Source organism: Xiphophorus maculatus, chromosome 2, assembly GCF_002775205.1.
Source record: "Xiphophorus maculatus strain JP 163 A chromosome 2, X_maculatus-5.0-male, whole genome shotgun sequence".
In the NCBI taxonomy this organism is placed as follows: domain Eukaryota; kingdom Metazoa; phylum Chordata; class Actinopteri; order Cyprinodontiformes; family Poeciliidae; genus Xiphophorus; species Xiphophorus maculatus.
Window position 1 is genome coordinate 14,323,335 of NC_036444.1, and position 21,404 is coordinate 14,344,738.

General features: G+C 37.5%; 2 protein-coding genes and 1 long non-coding RNA gene across 4 annotated transcripts in view; 2 read left to right on the top strand and 1 right to left on the bottom strand.

Annotated features, from left to right (window-relative positions):
- The window catches only part of banp (BTG3 associated nuclear protein), a 39,415-nt gene extending 32,503 nt beyond the window's left edge, over positions 1-6,912 (bottom strand). The window contains exons 1-7 of the mRNA XM_014469966.2: positions 6,813-6,912; positions 4,626-4,705; positions 4,363-4,475; positions 4,055-4,254; positions 3,876-3,965; positions 1,672-1,844; positions 63-302 (exon numbers count right to left, since the gene is read on the bottom strand). Of these exons, the coding sequence (XP_014325452.1) occupies positions 63-302; positions 1,672-1,844; positions 3,876-3,965; positions 4,055-4,254; positions 4,363-4,475; positions 4,626-4,695 (886 nt within the window). The 5' untranslated portion in view covers positions 4,696-4,705; positions 6,813-6,912. The remainder of the gene's footprint in view (positions 1-62; positions 303-1,671; positions 1,845-3,875; positions 3,966-4,054; positions 4,255-4,362; positions 4,476-4,625; positions 4,706-6,812) is intronic.
- Positions 6,908-9,010, top strand: LOC111610571. Its single transcript, XR_002753719.1, has 3 exons — positions 6,908-6,973; positions 8,014-8,102; positions 8,235-9,010. It is a non-coding gene; the product is annotated as an uncharacterized LOC111610571 (long non-coding RNA).
- An 878-nt stretch (positions 9,011-9,888) lies between these two features.
- On the top strand, positions 9,889-21,341 carry fbxo31 (F-box protein 31). 2 transcript variants are annotated; one of them, XM_023345207.1, is made up of 10 exons: positions 9,889-10,424; positions 13,938-14,009; positions 14,363-14,449; positions 16,388-16,464; positions 16,626-16,793; positions 16,979-17,053; positions 17,788-17,897; positions 17,986-18,139; positions 18,342-18,706; positions 19,651-21,341. In XM_023345207.1, the coding sequence occupies exons 1-10, from the start codon at positions 9,998-10,000 to the stop codon at positions 19,871-19,873; spliced, it is 1,758 nt and encodes a 585-aa protein (XP_023200975.1). In that variant the 5' UTR covers positions 9,889-9,997; the 3' UTR covers positions 19,874-21,341. The 2 variants fall into 2 exon arrangements, with proteins under 2 accessions (XP_023200975.1, XP_005802304.1); XM_005802247.3 differs by lacking the exon at positions 14,363-14,449 and having other exon boundaries at positions 9,894-10,424.
- The last annotated feature ends 63 nt before the right edge of the window (positions 21,342-21,404 follow it).

Consider the following 21,404-nt stretch of genomic DNA (forward strand, 5'->3'; position numbering starts at 1 on the left):
AAAGTGAAGTTAAGTGATGTAGTCCCCTGTCAATCATAAACCAGCAATGTTTCATGACTTACATCGGATGCCATAGATCATGAGAGGGTCTAGTTGCTTCTTTCCATGTTTTCCTTGCCCGGAGAGATTTGACATTGCCTGGACCTCCCGGTGGAATAGGTAGTCCAGCAGTGTCAGAGCCATTTTCTCTGCCGTGCGGCAGTTTGTGCTGATATAAAGCATGTCAGACGGAGAAATTGGACAGCGAACCCGCATCTCTGAGTTGCTTTCATCTCCCAACCAAGTACCTTCTGGATAATCTTCTAAAAAAGTAAGAGAAGAGAAATAAAAAAGAATCAAGAGAAAAGGAAAGGCACTTCTTGAAGCACAAGCCTCAATGTTCTGCTGCAGTAAATCCGTGCGAGATGTGAAAACCTTAGGAAAACCTGTCTAAATCCCTATATAAATAAATATAAAAGCTTAATTTATATGTTCCACTATAGGCTTTAATTCGCAGGTTGACAAATATTACAAAAGGTACACCGAGTCAACATAAGATTGTGTAATACAACAGCACCCCCATGTGGTTGTATAAAATAACTGATTCAATTCTGGATCTGTGAGTTATGTGGTGTTATAGTTCTGTACTGCTTACCACTTTTACACCATATAACAAAAATGGTAGCATGTTAGCAATGCTGACTGCCACAATTCCATCTATATACCAAAGAGCAGAAATAGGATAAATTAAATAGTTTGATTTTGAAACAATTTCCCTTTCTTAAAAATTACCCAAAAATCATTAATAAACTAAAAATAATGAGGGTTTTATTAAGCTTTGATAATTTAAAATGAAGCTGCAATCTCTAAGCCGAAGCCAAGCCACTTAAGGTTACGCATCAACACGCTAAGACAAAAACATGAATATGAAAACCAGTTAAAATAGTCATGTTATCCCTTTCAAAACAAAACACTGAAAAAAGATCTACAGGTTGTTTTTGGAAAATTCAATCATTGACATCAATGCTGTAGTAGTTTTTGCGTATGGGTTTCACTGCTAAAAGGAAATAAATGATGTAAAGATGCAGGCAAACATAAATCACCAAAACCTGGAAGGAACAACAAAAATACCAAGAAGATCATTATCATTATTTAGCAGAAAAATGAAAACCAAAATTTTTATGTTTTATTTTATTGGTTGTGATATTTTAAGCCTCTATACTTTTTAAGTCTGTCTTAATCCTAGAAGCTTACCTAGGGGCAGAGGTTGCAAATCAGCTATTGCTACAAATCTGTTTAATGTTTTTGCCCCGGTTAAATAAACAAATTTAACTAAAAGTTGAGGTCATTTAAAAGAGCTTTTTTTCAGCGCAGTAATATTTTAGAGCTAAATGTTGTAATTCTTTGTTTGACGACAAAAAGAAAGAAAAAAAAATCCCAGAAGTTTGTAATCATACATCTAATTTAAAATTTTTACTGAAAACGGTAATCATTTGTTTTCTTTGTGCTACTGACTATCCTAATCAAGGCTTATTAAACTTTCTGTGCCTAAGCACAAATTAATTCCGCCTTCAACATAATCAATCCATTCATTCAAATCCATTTACAGTCTTAAAAGCAGCAGAAATAAAAACATTAAATATAAAGGGTAAAGGTAGATTGACATTTCTCCATTAACAGACTAGGTCTTACCTTCTGCATTGAGTGTGATAAGTGTGACATTTTGACCATTTTGTGCACCGCCTGACTGACCACTGTTAGAAACAGAGTCACTGGCCTCTGAGCCACTCTCTTGTTCCTCCTGACTCTCTTCAGCACCCGGCACTTTAACCAGAATGGTATTCTGTCGTCTCCTGGCCACTGTGCTGCAAAACCAAAATAAGATATTTGACACGCTGATACATCCCAGTTGTAACAGGCTAAATATACTGGGCAAGAGGATGACTGTTGCTTTAATTTAGGGCTTGTAAAAACTAGGGATGCACCAATTGCAGTTTTCTAGCTGATCACTGATTACCAATCCTTAAAAAGCCTGACCTACCGATTCCGATTTTGGCCGACACCATTTTTTTTGTCTGAAATGTTGCTAAATATAGCAAGAAAGTCTATGAGTTGGCAACATGGGGGTGATTATTGTTAACTGCAAACTTGCAGACATGACCTGGTGGGCCGGGCTGTCAGTCAAGCCTCTCTCACAGCAAAGCAATAAAGGGTAGTGGTTACTTTTTAGACCTTACTCAGGTAGATAAGATTGGGGAGCAAGATCGGCATCACATGTAAGTATTAGCAAGTCACCAATCTCCCAAGACTAAGGAAATCGGCGCCAATTAATAGGGGCACCCCTAGTAAAAAACATTTTTGAAGTGATTTTAATGGTAGAAACAACCAAATTTAACACTTAACACTAAATTCATTGTGAACTCCCTCTAATCCACAGTCAAGACTATACATATTGTCTCAAGTATATACAATCTCACTAATATTTGTAGTGGGGTTGTAGCCAGTCTTAGACTTCTGGCATATCCATGGACGGATATTAATCTCCCTTCTTTGCGGAATTGGTAGAGTTTATTATAACACATTGGTTTTCTGGGACAGTCTTGGCTTTAAGCAAAGCCAGGGAATTTCAACTAGACTTTAAGGGTCTTTCCAGACATATAAAGTTCATTCTTCCAGTTTTTATGTTTGTTTGGAATAATTGTTCTGTAGAAAAACCCAATTGTGTTGCTGTTGATTTGAGGTAACATAGTTGGTTAAATGCTCGTGGGCTTGAAAGCTTTAACTTAACCTTTACAAACATGGTTCTCATCACTGACGCCAAATAGCTCAGTACTTGTCTCATCTGATCATAAACCTTTTCTCCCTTAGACACCTGAATAGTGGATCTGAGCAGCTGGTTATTTCAGCCAAGCCCAAAGGTGTCAAATTTGACGCAGGGGGCAGGCCATGTTGAGTCACTGAATGTGGACAGCACCTCCCAGTTTACAGTCAATGTCAAATTCAATAAAACAGCAAATTTTAAAAACAACAAATGTTGACTAAGATGTTGTACAATTTCATCAAAGAGAAATAAAACAGCATGTAGAATAAAACTGTAATAAAAATTCTAAATTAATTTTTAGGCCCTGAAAAGAGACAGAGTGAACTATTTTTTTATCATCACAGGGATGATTAGCTTCATTAATTCTAATCCAGTTCTTTCAACAGAAGTTAACAGTTTGAGAAAGTTTCCATACTGGTACCAGTACAACACATATTGAACAAAGAGGAGGGGAGTAAAAAAAGAATACTAATTAATTAATTATTTATTGATAGATAGATAGATAGATAGATAGATAGATAGATAGATAGACAGACAGACAGACAGACAGACAGACAGACAGACAGACAGACAGACAGACAGATAGATATTTCTTAAATGTTTTTGTTTTCTTTTAGCAGCAGTAAGTGTGTATATGACTCAAATTGTCACTTAATATGAATCAGAATGATAATTTCTACAATAATATTTTTGTCAGCTGCAGAACTACCAAACATACGAAACAAAGGCTGATTATGAGCTGAGGGTATTAATTTAGCTAGCTCTCTGGTCTCCTGAAGCTCTTTGTTTCCTTTTTACAAAGCTCTGTGAGTTACTGCATGAAGTTCACTCCTGACCTATCAATGTAACACTCTAACACAACTGTTCTTAGAACAGGTTTAAACTCATTAAGCGTTATGTATTTTATCTATACTGACATTAAAATCACCCAAAAGGACAGTGCTGAACACTCAATTGACAGTAAAGATCTGTATCATTAAAACTTTTAAGATAGACAAACACATTTATTGATACATTTCAGCTGACATCTGACAATAAATATAAATATAGATAAATATAAACGCAAGCTGCTTACTTGCTGAGGAGATTTTCAAGAGGAGTGTCTTCCTGGTTTAATCCCTTTGTGTGTTCTCTGCTAACAATCACATTTGTTTGGGGGACAACGCTGAAAAAGAAGATTGAAACAGACATGTATAAAGCAAATTACAAGATTAAAGCACAAAAATAAAAAATAAAAAACACTTGGGCGTTTACCATCGAACTTTGTTCCAAGTTTGAGTGGCACCCTGAGGAGAACCAGCAACCATAGGAACTTGTACGGGGCTCTTAGCACAGGGAGCCATGCTGTCAAGTTTGCGGACAAGAACTTTGCACGTTGCGTCTAAGGACTGTAGCTTTGACTCAATTCCTTCCAGGCGTTGGCTAATCGACTCAGTGAATGAAACCAGAAGATTCTGGGTATAGAAACCGTGAAGAAATTCATACATTTAATCAATCCAACAGGAAAATAAAATAAAAAAGTCTAGATGTTATAAAAACCATGACTGATGATTTATTAGTACCTTAATAAAAGATAGCTCTTGATTACTGTTGTTGCTGTTGTCCTGACTGCTGCTTAGTTTCCTCATTTTCTTCTGTGGCCTCTCTTCAGTGTCTTCATTACTGTCCAGCAAATCTGCAATAGATCAAATACAGAGAAATTGCCAAAACATTTCAGCTAGTGCCAAAAACCTAGTTTCATCACATTGAAAAGAGAGAAGAAAGCGCTGAGTAAGTCACCGATCAATAATTGCAGAAGAGATGTGTCTCTACACAGTATCCTTACCACTACGGCCATCCTGGTTAAACTCCTCCACTGTTATTTGTACTATTTCATCCAGCACTTGTCCAGACATTGTTCAAGTGCTGAAATAAGACAATGAGAAAATATTTATCGTCAGTATGTTGTTGCAGTTTGTAACTTCAAGACAAACGTGTTTTTTCGTCTAGGCTTTAACTGTACCTCTGTTTCACAGACCTTCAGCCATTTTCAACCCCATCTTAAGTCAGCCATATTCTGACCTCACACTGACAACCATCCTCTGCAATCTGATCAACCTGAACATCTCTAAAAGCACTACCTTACAAAAGCATTCAAATCTTTTAATATTTTATTACTTTATAATCAGAAACTTCAATGTATTTTGGGGGGATTTGTGTAATGGATAAAGTGGAGCATAACTGTGAAGGAACAAAATTGACACTTGAAAGGTTTTAATGAATAAAGATCTGAAAAGTGTGGCAAGCATTGGGATTCAGTTCTTTACTTTAATACTCCCAAATACAGTCTAATTACCTCCAGAAGTGATAATGTTAGTAAATAGATTTTATGTGAGTTTATTCTATAAATAATAATAATAATGAAGCTATTCTCTAAAGTCTACAGAGGTTTGTTTTAGAACATCAGTGAACAGCTAGCATCATGTAAAGAAACAATCGCACACCACACTTTTCATAATTTCATTTATAAACTTTAACTTCCACATCATAATCATGCTCTACTTTGTGCTGATCTATCGAAGAAATTCCATAAAAATGCACTAAAGTTTTTGGCTGTGTCAAGCCAACATGAGGGGCATGGTATGAGGGGCAATGAAATTGTAATTAACTTTTTTGAAAGCACTTAAAACATATTGACAATGTTTGGGGCAGCGTGTGGAGTAATTGTGGAGTGGACACCACATGTGTGACAATTGTTGGTCTGTAATAGAGGGCTGTTATTTCAAAAATGACAAATGTTTTTTTAAGGCGTTGATAAGGGTTGTGAAACCCAATTCCTGAGTATTCCTCTACAGAAAGCAGTTACTATAACTAACAAACTATATATATTAAACAAATTACTTTCAGAACTTGACAAAATGACAGTGGTCATGATGTTGAGGTTGATGAGTGGTTTGATACCTATGAATGGAATGCAGCACATCCAGCAGTAAAATTTATGAATATAGAAGTTTGCCAAAATATTGTGTCCCTGATAAATTATGTTTCTGGATCTATATCTAACTTGCAGTTAGCTATATCAGTGAGTTCTGAAAACTACAGAAAAGGCCCATGCTGCAGCTTATTTGTTTAAATATATATATATATATATATATATATATATATATATATATAACAGATGGGGGAAATGTTTATTGAACTAAATAAAACTTATACCACAGAATATACCCATTAGTCATAAGAAGTCCAAGCATATTATTTTATAAATATATAAAACTTTACAGAAACCCAATGCAAAAAAAATCACCACTTACATTATTTATGCATGAAAAAAAAACTTGTCTTAATTGTGGAATAATAAAAGTTAAGTATATTTTAAAGGTATGATTTTTCTTGCTATCATGTTCAAATAACAAAAAATAAACACATATGAGCACATTGAAATTAGTAACCGTGCTGGACTTTGCATATTATTGGGTTGTTATTTTTTGTCAACTGTCCGGACTGGACCTGCCATGCATTGTACAACCAACAAATTCAGCTCTTTCTATCAGTAAATAGAATCAAGTCTTTTGACAACGCCTTATTTTAAAATTTGTCTTTTAAAATAGAGCTCCAGAGTTCAGATTTGGGGCTAACAGAGTGCGCGGGTACTCTTCAACCAACAGGAGTATGGGCGGAAAATAAACATGTACTACTCGTGTATTGTTAATGTTGTAACGATGGTAAATTTGCCAATGTTTCAATATATGCATACCCTATCAAAGCCAAAACTAGACCTGCAGCTAGCGGCTAATGTTAGCAGGAGCGCCACAATTGTGAGCCGCCTTGCTAACAGCAAAGCTAAGGAGTGAAACCAAACGCTATTTCGGCTAGCTTAGTAGTTAGGATGCTATGGGGCCTAGAGGCCGCTGGACTGTAACGCAAGAATCACAGAAAGTTAAAAACAGCAAACAAATGTCATTTTAACTCTGCATCCTCGACCCTAGCTCTCACACAGCGACATGCACCGTGTAAGATTGGGTTATATTACCGTGTGAATGACGAATTCTCGTGTTGTTTGTAGAGATTCCGATAACGGCGTCGTTCCTCGCGAGAGATGGAGCCTGTGCCTCTACCTGGCAGCTCCTTCACTCTGCTCAGCAGTCTGCAGGGGCCGCACTATACATTCAGAGCCGCTTGATCCAGAGGAAGGTTAGCGACCATCTAATTGTAGCTGTAAAGACTATTTAATGCTGTTTAGAATGTTGATTAATTAATAATGTCAACAAATATCAGCTGCATGCCTTTATTTTACTTATGTTACCACATAAGATGTTTGCTTAAAGTGTACTTTATGCTTTTCAAAAATCGATCTATAATTCCAAGTGGTAGCGTTTACAGTTTGTTTGTTTTTTTCACCCTATTGGACATTATCTCCCTAACATTTCTGCAGAGGGTTGTAAAAGTTGTACTATTTAGCAATATATAACCTAAATTTTCTTAAAAGGGCTAAATAAGAAAATAAAGCCTTAGATAATTTACTAAGCTATGTGGTGGCAGTCGTTCTAAACGAGAATATATATTTAGTGTATCTTTCAATATTCTGTTTATAGTACACTGTAACGAAATCTTGCTATTTGACTTTAAGGACCAGCAGGAGGTCATTAAGTTCTGATCAGGGGTCATTCTCTGCCTTGTCAACATGGCATTGTGTGCTATGGGCATAATATACCAGCTCTCGGATAAAATAGAACTAAATGAAATTGAGAATGGAGCTTTTAACCACCACTATCTTCATAATTAAATTTGTTACCTACAACGCAATTAGTTAGCACGCGATGACTTAGTTTAGTGGGAATGAAAATGTTTTTTACCAGTTAGAAATTGAAGTAGAAATGAACAAAATGGCAATGCGTCAGTATGAAACGGACGAATTTGCAAATGCACAAATTGATCATGTGCTGCTAGAACAAGCACTGCCTGGGGAAAATGAAATTACGGCTGACGATAAACGTCGGTGTGTTTGACCCAGAACCCAGAACTTGCCATTTGCGATATTGCTGAATTAGCGATATCAATTGTATTTACAAGTCTCGGCTTGTTGCATTTTCGCCGATAATGTCAGGAAATAAAATAAAATAATAATGGACGCGTCATCTATCGAAGTGAATAGTTGTTGTTAAATTGTCCGTTCCGGGCCAGTGGCTGGCTCGAGTGTTTTTTGTTTTGTACAATTTTTTTTTCTGTGTTAGGTTTTGTATATTACGTTTGTCAACCTTCACAGACGAAAATCGGATTCGTTTTGAGACAGAGAGACGTTAAAGTGACGAGGTGGTGAAAGGTAAGGCCTAGTAGGTCCTACATTCACCATAAACAACTTTTTAAACTATATTACATTAGGTTTTATTTATAATGCCCATTATATATCAATTGAAATCTCAAAGGGCACATTCACTTACTAGTGTGTTTTTAGTTCTGAACTTGCAGAGGCGAAATCAGAGACGGAAACAAGACGATCCAGGAGGATTCCTGAAGGATGACAAGATGGGAGGGTGACGACAACAAGTCGGGTGGACGATGACAACGGAATGGGAGGGCGATGACAACAGGACGGGTGCAGGTTTCAAGTCAAACCCTTTAACGTCTCAAAATGAAACCACAACTTTTCAAAAACTCACACATGTAAATATCACTTAAATAACAGCAAAATACCTGCAGCATTTCTTGCGGAACATTGCAAAGAAGGTTCCAAGTCAAAATGGAGAACTGGATAAAGAAGAGTCACCGAGGAACACTTCCAGGGTTTTCTCCAAAACACCTGCTGAGCCTGGTGGTAGCATTGCTGGGGTCACCCATCAGAGCCTGCTGTGTGTTTGTCAAGTTACCAAAAGTCAGAGGTGCACCAACAGGCACCTTAATTCAGAAATAACAGTGTGTGAAGCTGAGGAACCACAGCCAATTAGAACGCCAGACCAGGTGTAGCTTCTATGAAAAGAAAAATAACTGAGAAAACAAAAAGTTTGTAGTTGAAGTAAATAATGTAGTAGAAAAAGAAAATGAGAAAAAGTGATCGATTTGTCGTCCAGTAACCTAAACCTACAGCAGTATAACTAAGGAGATAGATCAGGATAGCCTAAACTATTCTAAGTCTTTTCTTAATCAATGCCATAATCATGGTAATACCATAATGCAAGAACACATTCTCAAAGATCAATAAATACTAAATTCTAACAAACATCTAACACTGAAACTGGAAGACATTTTAGATATCTAAAATAAACAAGCACAACACATGAAATTAATTACAAAGTCTCCAAACAAAACGGTCCTTCAAAAAATAAAACGGGTAAGTTAAGACTAAACACCAAACCGAATACCATCCAGTTTTTGGCAGAATGAGAGAAAAGATGAACTGAGCTCATTTTAAATGTTTGAGGATCCAACAGAGGATCCTGAAGGGCAACAGGACAGGAAGACAACAGGATGGGTGCAGGTTTAAGGTTAAACCCATTAACAACTTAGAACGAAATTGTCCCTTTTCAAAACCTCATACTTGTAAAATATCACATAAATAACAGCAAAATGCCTGCAATATTTCTTGAGGAAGACTGCTGAGCCTAAGAGCATGACCTTAGGTTCATTAAGGTCATCCATCAGTAGGGGGCGATGAAGGCCTTTTGTGAGTACTTTTGAGACCTCTGGAAAGAATAATTCAACACGTTTGTACAAGTGTACTGAAACTTTGTGATTTTGTACTTTTTTCCCCCCATGGTTTGTTGAGTTATTGCTATTTTCTTGTTTTTTGGGATTATTGTATTTAGGCAGATTTTCTTCTCTTTTTTTACCTGTAATTCATACTTTTTAACTTTCACAAACGTCATAAAGAAATGAGCTACTCGATGATATGTACTTATTTATCCCTTCTGAAGTTTTTACAGGTTAATGTTTCTAACATGAGATTCTAATAAAAATACATTTAAGTTTGTGGTTGGATAGAGGAAATCTATAATAAAAAAATGTTTTTTATGGATATGAATCCTTCTGGAAGGCACTGGAAATTGTTTTGAAGAGTCTACGTAACTATTATATGATAAAATGCCTTGCCATAGATTGATCCTCAAGAAACCAGTGTGACGTCAGCTCATGTCTCTGCCTGTGCTCGCGAGGACAGAAGGATATGACTGCAGTTGATAGATGTGTTGTAGTGATGTAATTTTAGCCGTTTGTTGACTACGGATGGCTGTTTGTGCCAGGCTTTGCGGAGTCGGACAGTCCCGAAGGTGCCGGAGACGACAGAGGAGCGACCAGCAGGAGCAAGGGAGCGATTCTGATATGGACGAGGAAGAAGAGGAGAAGATCGTAGGCCAGCGGAGAAGCGACGCAGGTAGCCGTGGAGGCCCCGGGCGCGTCGCCGCCGTTGCGGCCGCAGCCACTGCAGAGCCAAGTGACACTTGTGAATATGGAAGCGGTCATAACACCAACAGAGGAGGCTCAAACACTGGACCTCCACACCCAGAGTCATTAATGGAATTACCCCCGGAGCTCTTAGTGGAAATATTCTCTTTGCTTCCTGGAACAGTGTTGCCAAATGTCGCACTCGTATGCAAAAAATTCAGACAAATTCTCAACACGGAAACCATATGGAGAAGACGGTGCGCGGAAGGTAATGATGATGATGATGGTCAGACCTGAAAACTGCCAACACAGTCCACTGAAACATTCAATGACTGAATATTTCTTTATGAACCCTGTCAGCTATAGCTTGCCACAAAAATATGCTGCAATAGGGGCGGGGGGGGGGGGGGGGGGGGGGGGGGACACAGAATATCAAGTAGCGTTCAGTGACAACATTATTATTTAGACTGTCATAATAGTCTGCTGATTTACTGGCTCCTGCCAGGTATTCTCTGCAGTTGATAAGACCGCTGATGCAGACCTGATCCTTTTTAGCACACACGTAATAACTTAAGACTGTTTGCTTAGGAACCACATGCCACAGACACCAACAATAAACACATTGGAAAGCTGTTGATGTAATGTTAATCGGTGATGCGTGAACAATTTGTAGGAAATATATTGACTTTAAAATCTATATGTGGACTTTTAAGTAACACAGATTAAGAGTTAAGTGCCGTTGCTTTTCTTGTAAAATTAAAATATTGTTAAATTAAGCACAGTAAAAGCACCAAAATTAAATGTGCTGATTTCCAGATTGCTGAATCTCACAGCGGCCAGTGTTGTGTTCCTTTCTGGGAACACGTGATTGAAAAACAAGTGCTCAAACTTAACTGATCAACTTTTCAGTAATTTTCCATTTTCATAATAAAATAGCAAAAAACTAAAATCACTAAGGTAGGTTCACACTGTTCTTACAATGTGATTTTAAAATGTTTCACAGCCTAATTTTTTACAAAAAGGAAAAACAGTCACCATAATCTTATTTTTATATTTACTTTTTGCATAAGTAAACATGTTGCACAACACCTTTTATGTGCACAGTAGAAGCAGTGCCTTCTACAGCTGCAGCCCCAGTCTGTTCATTTAATTTCCCTTCTAAAAGCACCTTATTCCACCAACATTTTACTCTGCTATGTTGACTCCATTTCTTGTGTAAGCCTTGAGTGTGTTGCACCACTTTTTTTTTTTTTTTGCTACAAACACAGATGAACAAGAACATCTAAAATGAACATGCATCTTACATTTTTATGAGCTTGGACAAGGATAATTTTTGGAAAACATACCTTGTTTTGATAACCTTCACCCTACCACTAATGGACAGTGAGTGATATTATGGAATGACTGCAGAATATACAAAAAAATGCAATTTTTTGCAGTGCCAGTTTTTTTGTTAGTTTGTTTGTTTTTTGCAAGACATTGGTATCTTTTAAATAATTTAAATAAACATTTAAAATATTAAGTAAAGGAAGAAATGTCCATATTTAACTTTTTGCTCATCTGTTTTGACCACAGAAATGACCTTTATTTAATTACAAATTTTAGATTCTAAAAGGAAAATCCAATTATTCCTGATTTTGTTTGTGGTGAGTTCTAATGAGAACATCCAATTACCAAAACATGCACATACCCACCCCTCATGTTGTTATGAAAGTCTTTATCAAAAGACTTGCTATTCATTCTTCAGCCTTGTGTAACTTTATAGATGCATGATTAGTCTTTTTGCCAGGGGTCTATTCCAGGAAATTACTAAAAATAAAATCACACTTTACTTGCAATGCAGTGGGGGGTATTAAAGCACCAGCATTTAGAGGCAAGCTGCCCAAAGCATAGCAGATATATTATTCCACAACAAGCAGGATTCACGGTCTCTATGTGAGGTTGTTAGTCTTCTCTCGGGAATGGAGAGTAGCAATCAAGTTAAAAGAAACCTAGTGGTTCACTGATTGCAGTTTTCTGGCTGATCGCTGATTACCAATCTTTAAAAAGCCTGACCTGCTGATTCCTATGTGGCGGTTGCTGATTTTTTTTTTTTTTCTGAAATGTTGCTAAGTATAGCAAGAAAGTCACTGAGTTGGCAACAGTGAAGAGACTATTGTTAACTGCAAACTGGCAGACATGACCTGCCAATCAAACCTCTCTCACGGCAGAGAAAAAGAGGACAGTGGTTGATTTTTAGACATTTGCCAAGGTAGATAAGATCAGTGAGTAAGATTGGTTTCACATGTAAGTATTGGCGGATCACCAATCTCCCAAAATTAAGGAAATCGGGGCCAATTTATCGATGCACCTCTAATGAAATCAATTAGTAAAGTTGCACCGGTTTTTATGTTTGCTTTGTCATGTCTAAAATGTTGAGTATGCAGTTATATTTTTGAACACTGGCAGCTTTTTGTCTGGTAATGGTAACAGGCTATTTTAACCTACTTTAGTCTGAGGGAACTTTACCTTTAGTTACATCTCTTAAAAATTCTAAAGTTTCACATGCCTCAATGGAGTACCTTTTAAGTTTTAAACTTTTTTTTATGCTCAAACAAATTGGCCAAAACTGGAATTTGCACATCAAGCTTTAAAGAAAAGCAGAAACCAGTAAAATGAGAGGTAGATTAAGATTTATGTAAATAGCTATGTCTTGGTTGGCTTCCTTCATTTTTTTTCTTCTTCAGTTGAAGGATAAAAACCTGAAGATTATATGGCACCTATAGTGGCAAAAGAGTACAATACAGTACTTTGGTTTTGTACCATCATAGAAAAGCCCAAAAATATATCTTTTTTTTTTTTTTTTATTAAAGCTGCAGAATATAACTTTTACAAAAATATTTTCCATATTTGTTTGAACTGTCACCATGTCAGCTATGAAAAAATCAAGCAAATTTACCTCCTCCTACTGCTACTGTTGTGGTCTTCAAAAATGCACCACTGCTGGTCAAAAACAACCAATCAGAGCCAGGAAGAAGGTCTTGTCAATCATGCCATTAGCTCAACGAGCTAATGGCATAGAAACAATTTACCGTTTCAAGAGGTTGTTCGCTGTGCAATGCTAACTAGAATTAGCATTCGTGGCAGGTGAGTAGCATGTACACAAGAGTGATTGCTGGCATTAGAACCCTCCTTCTGGCTCTGATTGGTTGTTTCTGACTGAATGGTCTATTTCTGCAGTTTGTACTGGGAGCACTGGGAAAAGGCAAAGGAGCTTGAATTTTTTTTTCACATTTTATTTGTCTTGTATGATATTGTCATGACATAATGATAATTTTAACAAATATGTAAAAAATATACTTATATTTTTTAATAAAAGTTTGAAAGCAGAAACACTTTTTGCTTTATATTTTTTTTATTAAAATATCTGATGGCGCATTTTACCGCTCATGACCAATAATTTATATAAATGATTACAATTGAAAATAATAATTTGTTTGTCATTGAGCTGACAGAGAGTTGGACATTATCCTGACTGACTCCTGATCTGTAACCTCAGAAGGTCTGTCTCCTTTGGCTGCTCTACAAATACTCTGTTCAGTTGAGCACATTTTATAGTTAGAACATTATTCTGACACTATTTAGATTTGTTAGAAACACTATTCTGTACACAGATTACATGCAGATCTGTAAACGCAACACTTGAAAATAAGACTGTATGTTAATGTCCATGTTTTATGTTAATTTTGACAAAAAGTTTACTTTTTGTAACACTAAATGTAATATACTGCTTTTGTTTCAGAGTTTGGCATGAGGGAAGACCTGAGGAAGATGGAAGCGACTGGAGTATCTAGCCAAGATCTCTACGTTAAACGTCAGTTTCACAGCTTTCCCGTTGAAACTTACTGAAGCACTAAATCCATCACTACCTGTATTTTATGTCTTCTCAAGCGTCTCTTTACTTCTCCTTATGTACAGTAACTGTTCAGGCAAAATAAAGGAAGAAAGCATTACTTTTTCATAAAGTCATGTTTTTCTCCCTCAGTCTGTTCCTCATTTGTGTACTGGTAGGAATTATAAGCATATTTGCCTTTTTTTTTTTTTTTCTTTTAACGTCAGCTGTTTGCTCCTAAAATGAGCTGTTTTCCCTCAGTAGTCTTAATTCTGGACTGAACCCGCTTTTGGTTCTGTTGCTGTTCTACACATACCTGTGTTGTGCCTGTGCAGGTGTCATCCCGCGAGTGAAGTCTGGGCGCTTTATGAAGCTCCTACCTGACTACGAGCACATGGACTATAAAGACGTGTACACTCACTGTATGTGGGTTGCTGCATCATGACGGATTGTGTGTTTGGGTCTTCATGATGACACGACTTTGAAGCAAAGCAATTGAAGCTGTACTTCCTGTGATAATAGTTCATATGCTGTTTACTGAACTGCCTGCTTGCTGCGAAAAGAGAAGGCAGCTAAGTTGGTGTGCCACATGTGCTGTTTTGAAACTCTACTGTCTGGAGCATAGAGTTCTGGTCTGAAGCTTACTCATCGATCTTGGGCTCTTAATGATTAATTTCAAAAAACTTTTCTATGTTGCAATGCAACACCAAAGAAACTTCAATAAAAACCAAAACGTGCATGAAGTGGGATTTATTTAGGCTTTTCTCTAATCCACACATGGCCAAAATTATGCATGCATGCAGGCTCCAATATATGCACACACACCAAATTATCTGGTTTATATATATCCCTTTACAAGTTGCAGATGGACTTTACACCTTTGGCAGCCATCAACAAGCTTCTGGCATAATTGCTCAATCTTTAACTGCTCTTTTTGCCAGCCTTAGTGAAACCGTCACACACCTGGCTTTCCAGTTTCTTTATTTTTATTCCAAATCCAGTTTCGATGTGTTTTTGGAATATCTGTCCTGTTGGTACACCTAATTGTGTCCAAGTTCCAACCACCTGATTTGAACTGACTAAAAGAAAACAGGTTATAATGACTTAGTCTCGGTTCATTTTCTTGACTTGGTTCATTTAGTCCGCGAAACGAGCCTGTATCTGTATCTTGAAACTGCTGAAACATTAGTTTCACTGTCCAGGGTGAGGCAAGTTTCACATCAACGCCGAGAAAATAGGTGATTATAAAAATACTCCAAAATCAGCACCTTCAAGCTTCACTCAGATTTGCCTTTGCTCACAAAACATGCTTAATGCCTACTGGAGAAAACATTTATGATCAGTCAATATAAAGACTGAGCTGTTTGACTTTACTGACTATAAAAACATTTTAAACTCGAGATCATTGTACTGACCCTCAAGCCTGGTGGTGGCAGCATTTTGCTGCGGGACTGTTGTGTTGTACAAAATGGACAGAACAATGAAGACTTCTTCCAAATTCTCTAACTTTACCTCAAGTCAGCTCGCTTAATGACATTTTTAAAAAATCAGAACGGTTTCAAGAAGCAAAACAGTTTTAATGAACTTGACTTATGGTGTAAACAAGAGGGATCAAAAATCCAGCCACAATTATGCAAGAAGCTGAGTGAGGTACCATCAGCCATGTTGTTATCCTTAAAGTGATATATGGATGTATACTTTTGACACTGAGAGAGAAAGTCAGCAATTGTGGATCCAATTTTTGATTTTTAGAATTCATTCATCGCAGCCAGTGAACTCTATGGAAGCCCATTACTGCTATGAAAGGGAAAAAAGCCGAACAGGAAGTTGTAATTATGAGTTTTAAAATCATAATGACATGTTTTAAAGTAATAAGTATGAGAATAAAAGTCGTAATTGTGAGTTTAAATGTCATAATTACACATTTTAATGTCAAAATCCAAGAATAAAAGTCAGTTGTGGGTTTTAAAGTTATAGTTTTAAAATTAAAAGTGGGTATTGACAGTTTTAAAAGTTGTATTTTCAAATGGTCCAGTCTGTACACTTAGAACTTGTAATTATGACTTTTATTCTTGTAATTATGACCTTTTCATGTGAAAATGGGCTTTCATAAAAATCTGTGCAAACGCTTCATTAAAATCCCAAAGTGAATGTGATTTTGACCATGAAAAGTGAACGTAAATGTCTCTGGCTATTAATTGACCATAACTTGTTTTAATTCTTATTGAACAACATGATGCAGTGAGTGGTTTTAACTTCACTTTTACCACCTTTAACCTTACAGCATTAACTCTCAGGTGATTATGAGTGCAGCCCTGCTGAAACTGATTACAGTGTTCTGTTGTGCTCTTCTTTTGCAGTGCTTCACCCATATAGGCACATTTTAGGGCTTTGGCAGCCTGACATCGGACCTTATGGTGGATTACTCAATGTCGTGGTTAGTATTTCTGTTACTGTTTGACTCTGATTACAGTTAATTGTTTTTTAGATATGTTTGCATGAAGATGAATTGACAATTTGAGACTTTATTAGCTCTCAGTGTTCTGGCAAAACTATTCGTTTGATTAGGGTGATTAAATAAAGCCATATTTCACCTAGGTGGACGGGTTGTTCATTATTGGCTGGATGTATCTGCCTCCTCATGATCCCCGGGTGGAAGATCCAATGAGAAGGCGACCGCTTTTCCGCATTCACTTGCTGGAAAGCAAAAAAGCCACTGTGGAGTGTATGTATGGACACAAAGGTCCCCACAAGGGAGACATACAGGTGAGGGCCGTCAGAAAAAAAGCCCTTAAAATAAGCTCTCTATATAATAAGCTCTAAAATAAGTTCAATATGCAGGATATCTAATATCCTGCATATTGATTACATGCAAAATACTCCTTATTTAAAGATAACTGCTTAAAACAAGTTGATCATTTATTAATAGATTCCATATTCTGTTATTTTAGACAGTAAAGAAAGATGAATTTTCCACAAAATGTAACCAGACCGATCATCACCGCATGCCAGGAGGCAGACAGGAGGTACGTCTTAACTGGTTCTACTAGATCCTGTCAAGGATTTGTTTTATATTCTGATCTACTGTGCGTTCAGAAACATATTTCCACATTTATTAAGCTTTTTCACATTTCACATATTGTGAATTACAAACCACAAACTTTAATGCATTTAGATTGTATGTGATAGACCAACACAAAGTAGAAAATAATTGTAAATTAGGTCAGGACAGGGATGCATCCTTTTTTTCTTTGTTTTGATTCAAATTCTACCCAACTGAGTCAATACATTATAATTGCAAGTGGTTTTGGTGTACGTCTTGTGGGTTTTTATATTCAGTGATGTGAAAGGCTGGGTTTCTTCCACACATAGCATGTTGAATGTAAGTTTAGTTTTCATCTAACCAAAACACCAGAGTCTAATGTTCTCAGGCATACCTCAAAGGACAGCTTTAAGAGATTTTGCTGCTCTGGATTTTATGCAGGGATTTTCCAATAAAGGAAATTGGATAAAAATGCATGCCACTCTGCAGATTTTTCCTGAAAGTATTTTTAATACTTTGAGCCATTATTCTCTCAAATTCCAGTTATGTGCTCAATTCTGTTCATCTATCACATAAAAATTCCAACAAAAACATGGTAGTGTGGCTGCACTCTGACAAAATGTGCTAACTTTCACGTGATATTAATACGTTTTTTAATACTCTGTTGAATCTTATGCAATTCAGAGTTCTTTATCATATGAACATGTGTTCATGTAGGAATTTAGGACTTGGTTGGAGGAAGAATGGGGTCGCACACTGGAAGAGATCTTCCATGAACACATGCAGGAGCTCATTCTGATGAAGTTCATTTACACCAGTCAATATGAGTATGACGATTTATCTTGCACTCATTTATTCTGTCTCTATGAGGCTTCAGTAGCAGCTTGGTGGCTTTTGTCTTCTTTTTTTTTGCAGCAACTGCTTGACATACAGGCGGATCTACCTGCCTCCTTTGATGCCTTCAGATCTGCTGCAGCCAGGCTTATTCAAAGGCACATATGGAAGTCATGGCTTGGAGATTGTCATGCTAAGTTTCCATGAGATGTCTGCAAGAGCCACTAAACTCACTGTAGGTTTGTCCATAATCACTGTCAGAGGGATAGAAAGAGCAAATCCTTGGAAATAAATGAAAAAGTTCTTATATGTACACCTGAGCTATGCTTTCTTACAAATGTGCTTTAAAAATCATGTTTGTTTTCTCATTGGAAGCTGCCTCTTCGTGGAACCAATGTCCTCAATTACAAATAAAATTGTTCTCTTCCTTCTTTCAGGGAGACCCAAACGTTCCTGCAGGGCAACTCACACTGGATGTTGACCTGAGTCAGCCTGTGGACCTCCCAGAATTGGACCAACAGCGCAACATAGATGTGCTGTCACGGATTATATTGGGAATACATGAGAAAGTACAAAGGGAGGTGGAACAGCCAGCCAGCGACACCTCTGCTTGTGTCGAACATGCAGAGGAGGAAGCAGATGATGCTGCTGCTGAAGAAACGGAGGTCGACCACGGTGCCTGTGTAGACGCATGCCAGTCTGGCCCCAGCGGTAGTAGCTCTTCTCCTGAGGCTCAGCCCTTTGTTTTGCCTTTAGGGGTCATGGCTCGCAATGAGGTGTACCCTCGCACCTGCAGAAAATGGTGAGGACTCAAATAATAAACCCAAAATCCACATTCTTAGTCCTCATCCTTACGTTTCTAATGGATAGGATATTCCAGAAGGTTTTATGGAGTAGTGGGAGGACCAAGGAAGATTTTACAGCTGCACACTTGGATGCGAAGGGCTACTGTTTGTGGATGTTTGCTGCAGGAGTCTGATAGCCTTTTACGTGTTGCACAGTTGTATAATGTCTTTATAAAGCAGGAGTGTTTTAAAGTCTGATAGCTTTGCTACTTCATCCATTCAGAAGGCTGTTAAGGTTAGGGTGCAGTATGTAACTTGAAAATTTTTAAAGTATATTTGCTAAAACTGTAATGACAGTGTAATACGAGACAGATCACCCTTGAAAAGATCGAGCTTCTTCACCTTTTTTGCCCGGGATCATTTGTTTTTGCCAATTCCAGGTAAAAAAAAAACAGCATCAGAGTGTCTTTGCACTGTCTCACCTGTGTGTTTAATGTGTTAATGGCGGTGACACGACTTACCATTACAGGAAAACCATTTATCCACATCGGTGGCAATGTAAGCTAGCCAGATCATTCATAGCCTGCTCTGTTGTGGTGAACCCCTGTAGCGTAGCAGAATGGGAGGGTGTGAGCTGCATGAGGGTGATTGACAGCGCTAAGACCCTCCTCCTTGCTCTGATTCATTGTTTCTGACCAAACTGTAGATGACAGCAGGATCATAGGAGGCAGAAGAGCTTGATTGATTTATTTTTTTCACAGATTATCTGTCCAGTACTATACTGTCACGACATTATGGTAATACGTAAAAAAAATAAACATTTTCTTATAAAATTACGTACTGCTCCTTTAGTTATTTTGATTAGTTTCTTTGTTTGGCTAAAATGCACAGCTTATTATAGCTGTAAACCACCGGCAATCTGTAGCCGTCAGAATGTTGATGAGTTTTGTTTGTGTTTCAGCTTCTATGGAACAGGTCTGATTGCTGGACACGGCTTCACGAGTCCAGAGCGCACGCCGGGGCTCTTCGTGCTGTTCGATGAGGACCGTTTTGGTTTCATCTGGCTGGAGTTGAAATCTTTCAGCCTGTACAGTCGGCTGACGGACCACCTGCCCCACGCCCATGCACCCAGCATGGAGCCCTTTGAGGCTATGCTGCGCAACATGCAGTCTTGGACATCCTGATGCACCGAGCTTTTAGCAAAATAACCCTTACACATGAATCACCTCCGCTGAGAACGTCAGCATCCCAGTATCATTATCCTAACTCTTAATGGTTGAGATTGGGTTTTACTGTGCTACTCTACCTGCTTGTATCTCACCCTGACCTAACACACTTATATTTCCCTCACATATGCACTCTGAAGGGCCTCTCATGTCACTGTTTATCACCTCAGCCTGGTATGACCTTAATCTAAGTTTAGTGCAGCATGATAACGGGTCACATAAAACTTTATTTATTCCCTACAGACAAAGGAGAGCAATGGTACCACTTATATCACCCGTTGAGGATCAAACTGTATGTGCCTGTGATTCCAGAAACATGTCTGTACCCGATAGTGCTTGAAGCAGATAAAGGTGTTCAGTGTATTCCATTATATCACAGTATTATACCAGCTTCAGTGCCGGACATGTTCAAGTGCATGCTGCGTTTATTTAGATCTAATCAGCACTGCATCCATAACCACTATCTAAACATGTTTGGTTTGTGTAAAGCAGCATGCCTTGTTTTTTTTGTTTTATTTTTTTCCAGTAGGTAAATTAAGAAATTACATCTCAGGTGCTTCTCTTGATTTCAAGTCCAAAAACAGAATATACAGTTACATTCAGTATGTTCAGCAGAAAAATACAAGGAATTATTTTAAAATTGGCAAATGTTCTCTATCTTCCATTTGATCAAACCAACATTAGCTAACTTTTATTGATTAATTGGTCTTTGAATCATTTTCATAGGCAACACAACACTTAATGTGACCCCACCAAACATATTAGCCTGTTATAAAAGCTGGAGAAAATGTATTGTAATGCAATAGGTAATCTATACAGTAGTTAAAATTGAAGTATCCAGATATGTTGTTTTTGCTTCTGTAAAAATGTCTCCATCTTTAAAATGTGTGTTTTCATGGCTGACAGTGTTTTGCCTGGCTTTATTAGCTGCAAACATTTTACCTCCAGTTCCCTCTATAATGATTTCTAACTCACTGATCAGACCAACGGCTCAAAGTGCAACTCGAAGCTCAAAGTAACTCTCTGTGTCTCATTACGACCATGTGATGGTGTTGCCCAGTAGCTTTCCTACTCCAAGTGCACTTTTCTGGGCAGGTCAGTAAATCATGAAGACCAGTGGACAGCACTTTTTTTTTTTTAACCAGACTGCAGTTTTGCTAACATCAGCAAAACGGGTGTCTGCTGAAGCATCCTTGATATGTCACATTTTATTAACTTCATGTCAACTTTTTATTGAAATTCTCTGATCTGTAAACCCAGCTATATGACTGATTTGCCTTTGAAAAGTGTTGCTTTGTAATAATTCCATATGCTTGGTTTCATTGGAAATTTTAGGTTTGACCTTTTGAACTGCTCGCAGACTTCAGGGAGCTTTTCAGCTTAAGCACTCAGTAATAAAAATAAAAATTTAAATCTGTTTCTCATATCTTTTGTGGGTGTAAGTGTGCTTCGTGTTTCCATACTGGTGTTTACTAAAAAGTTGTAGTGC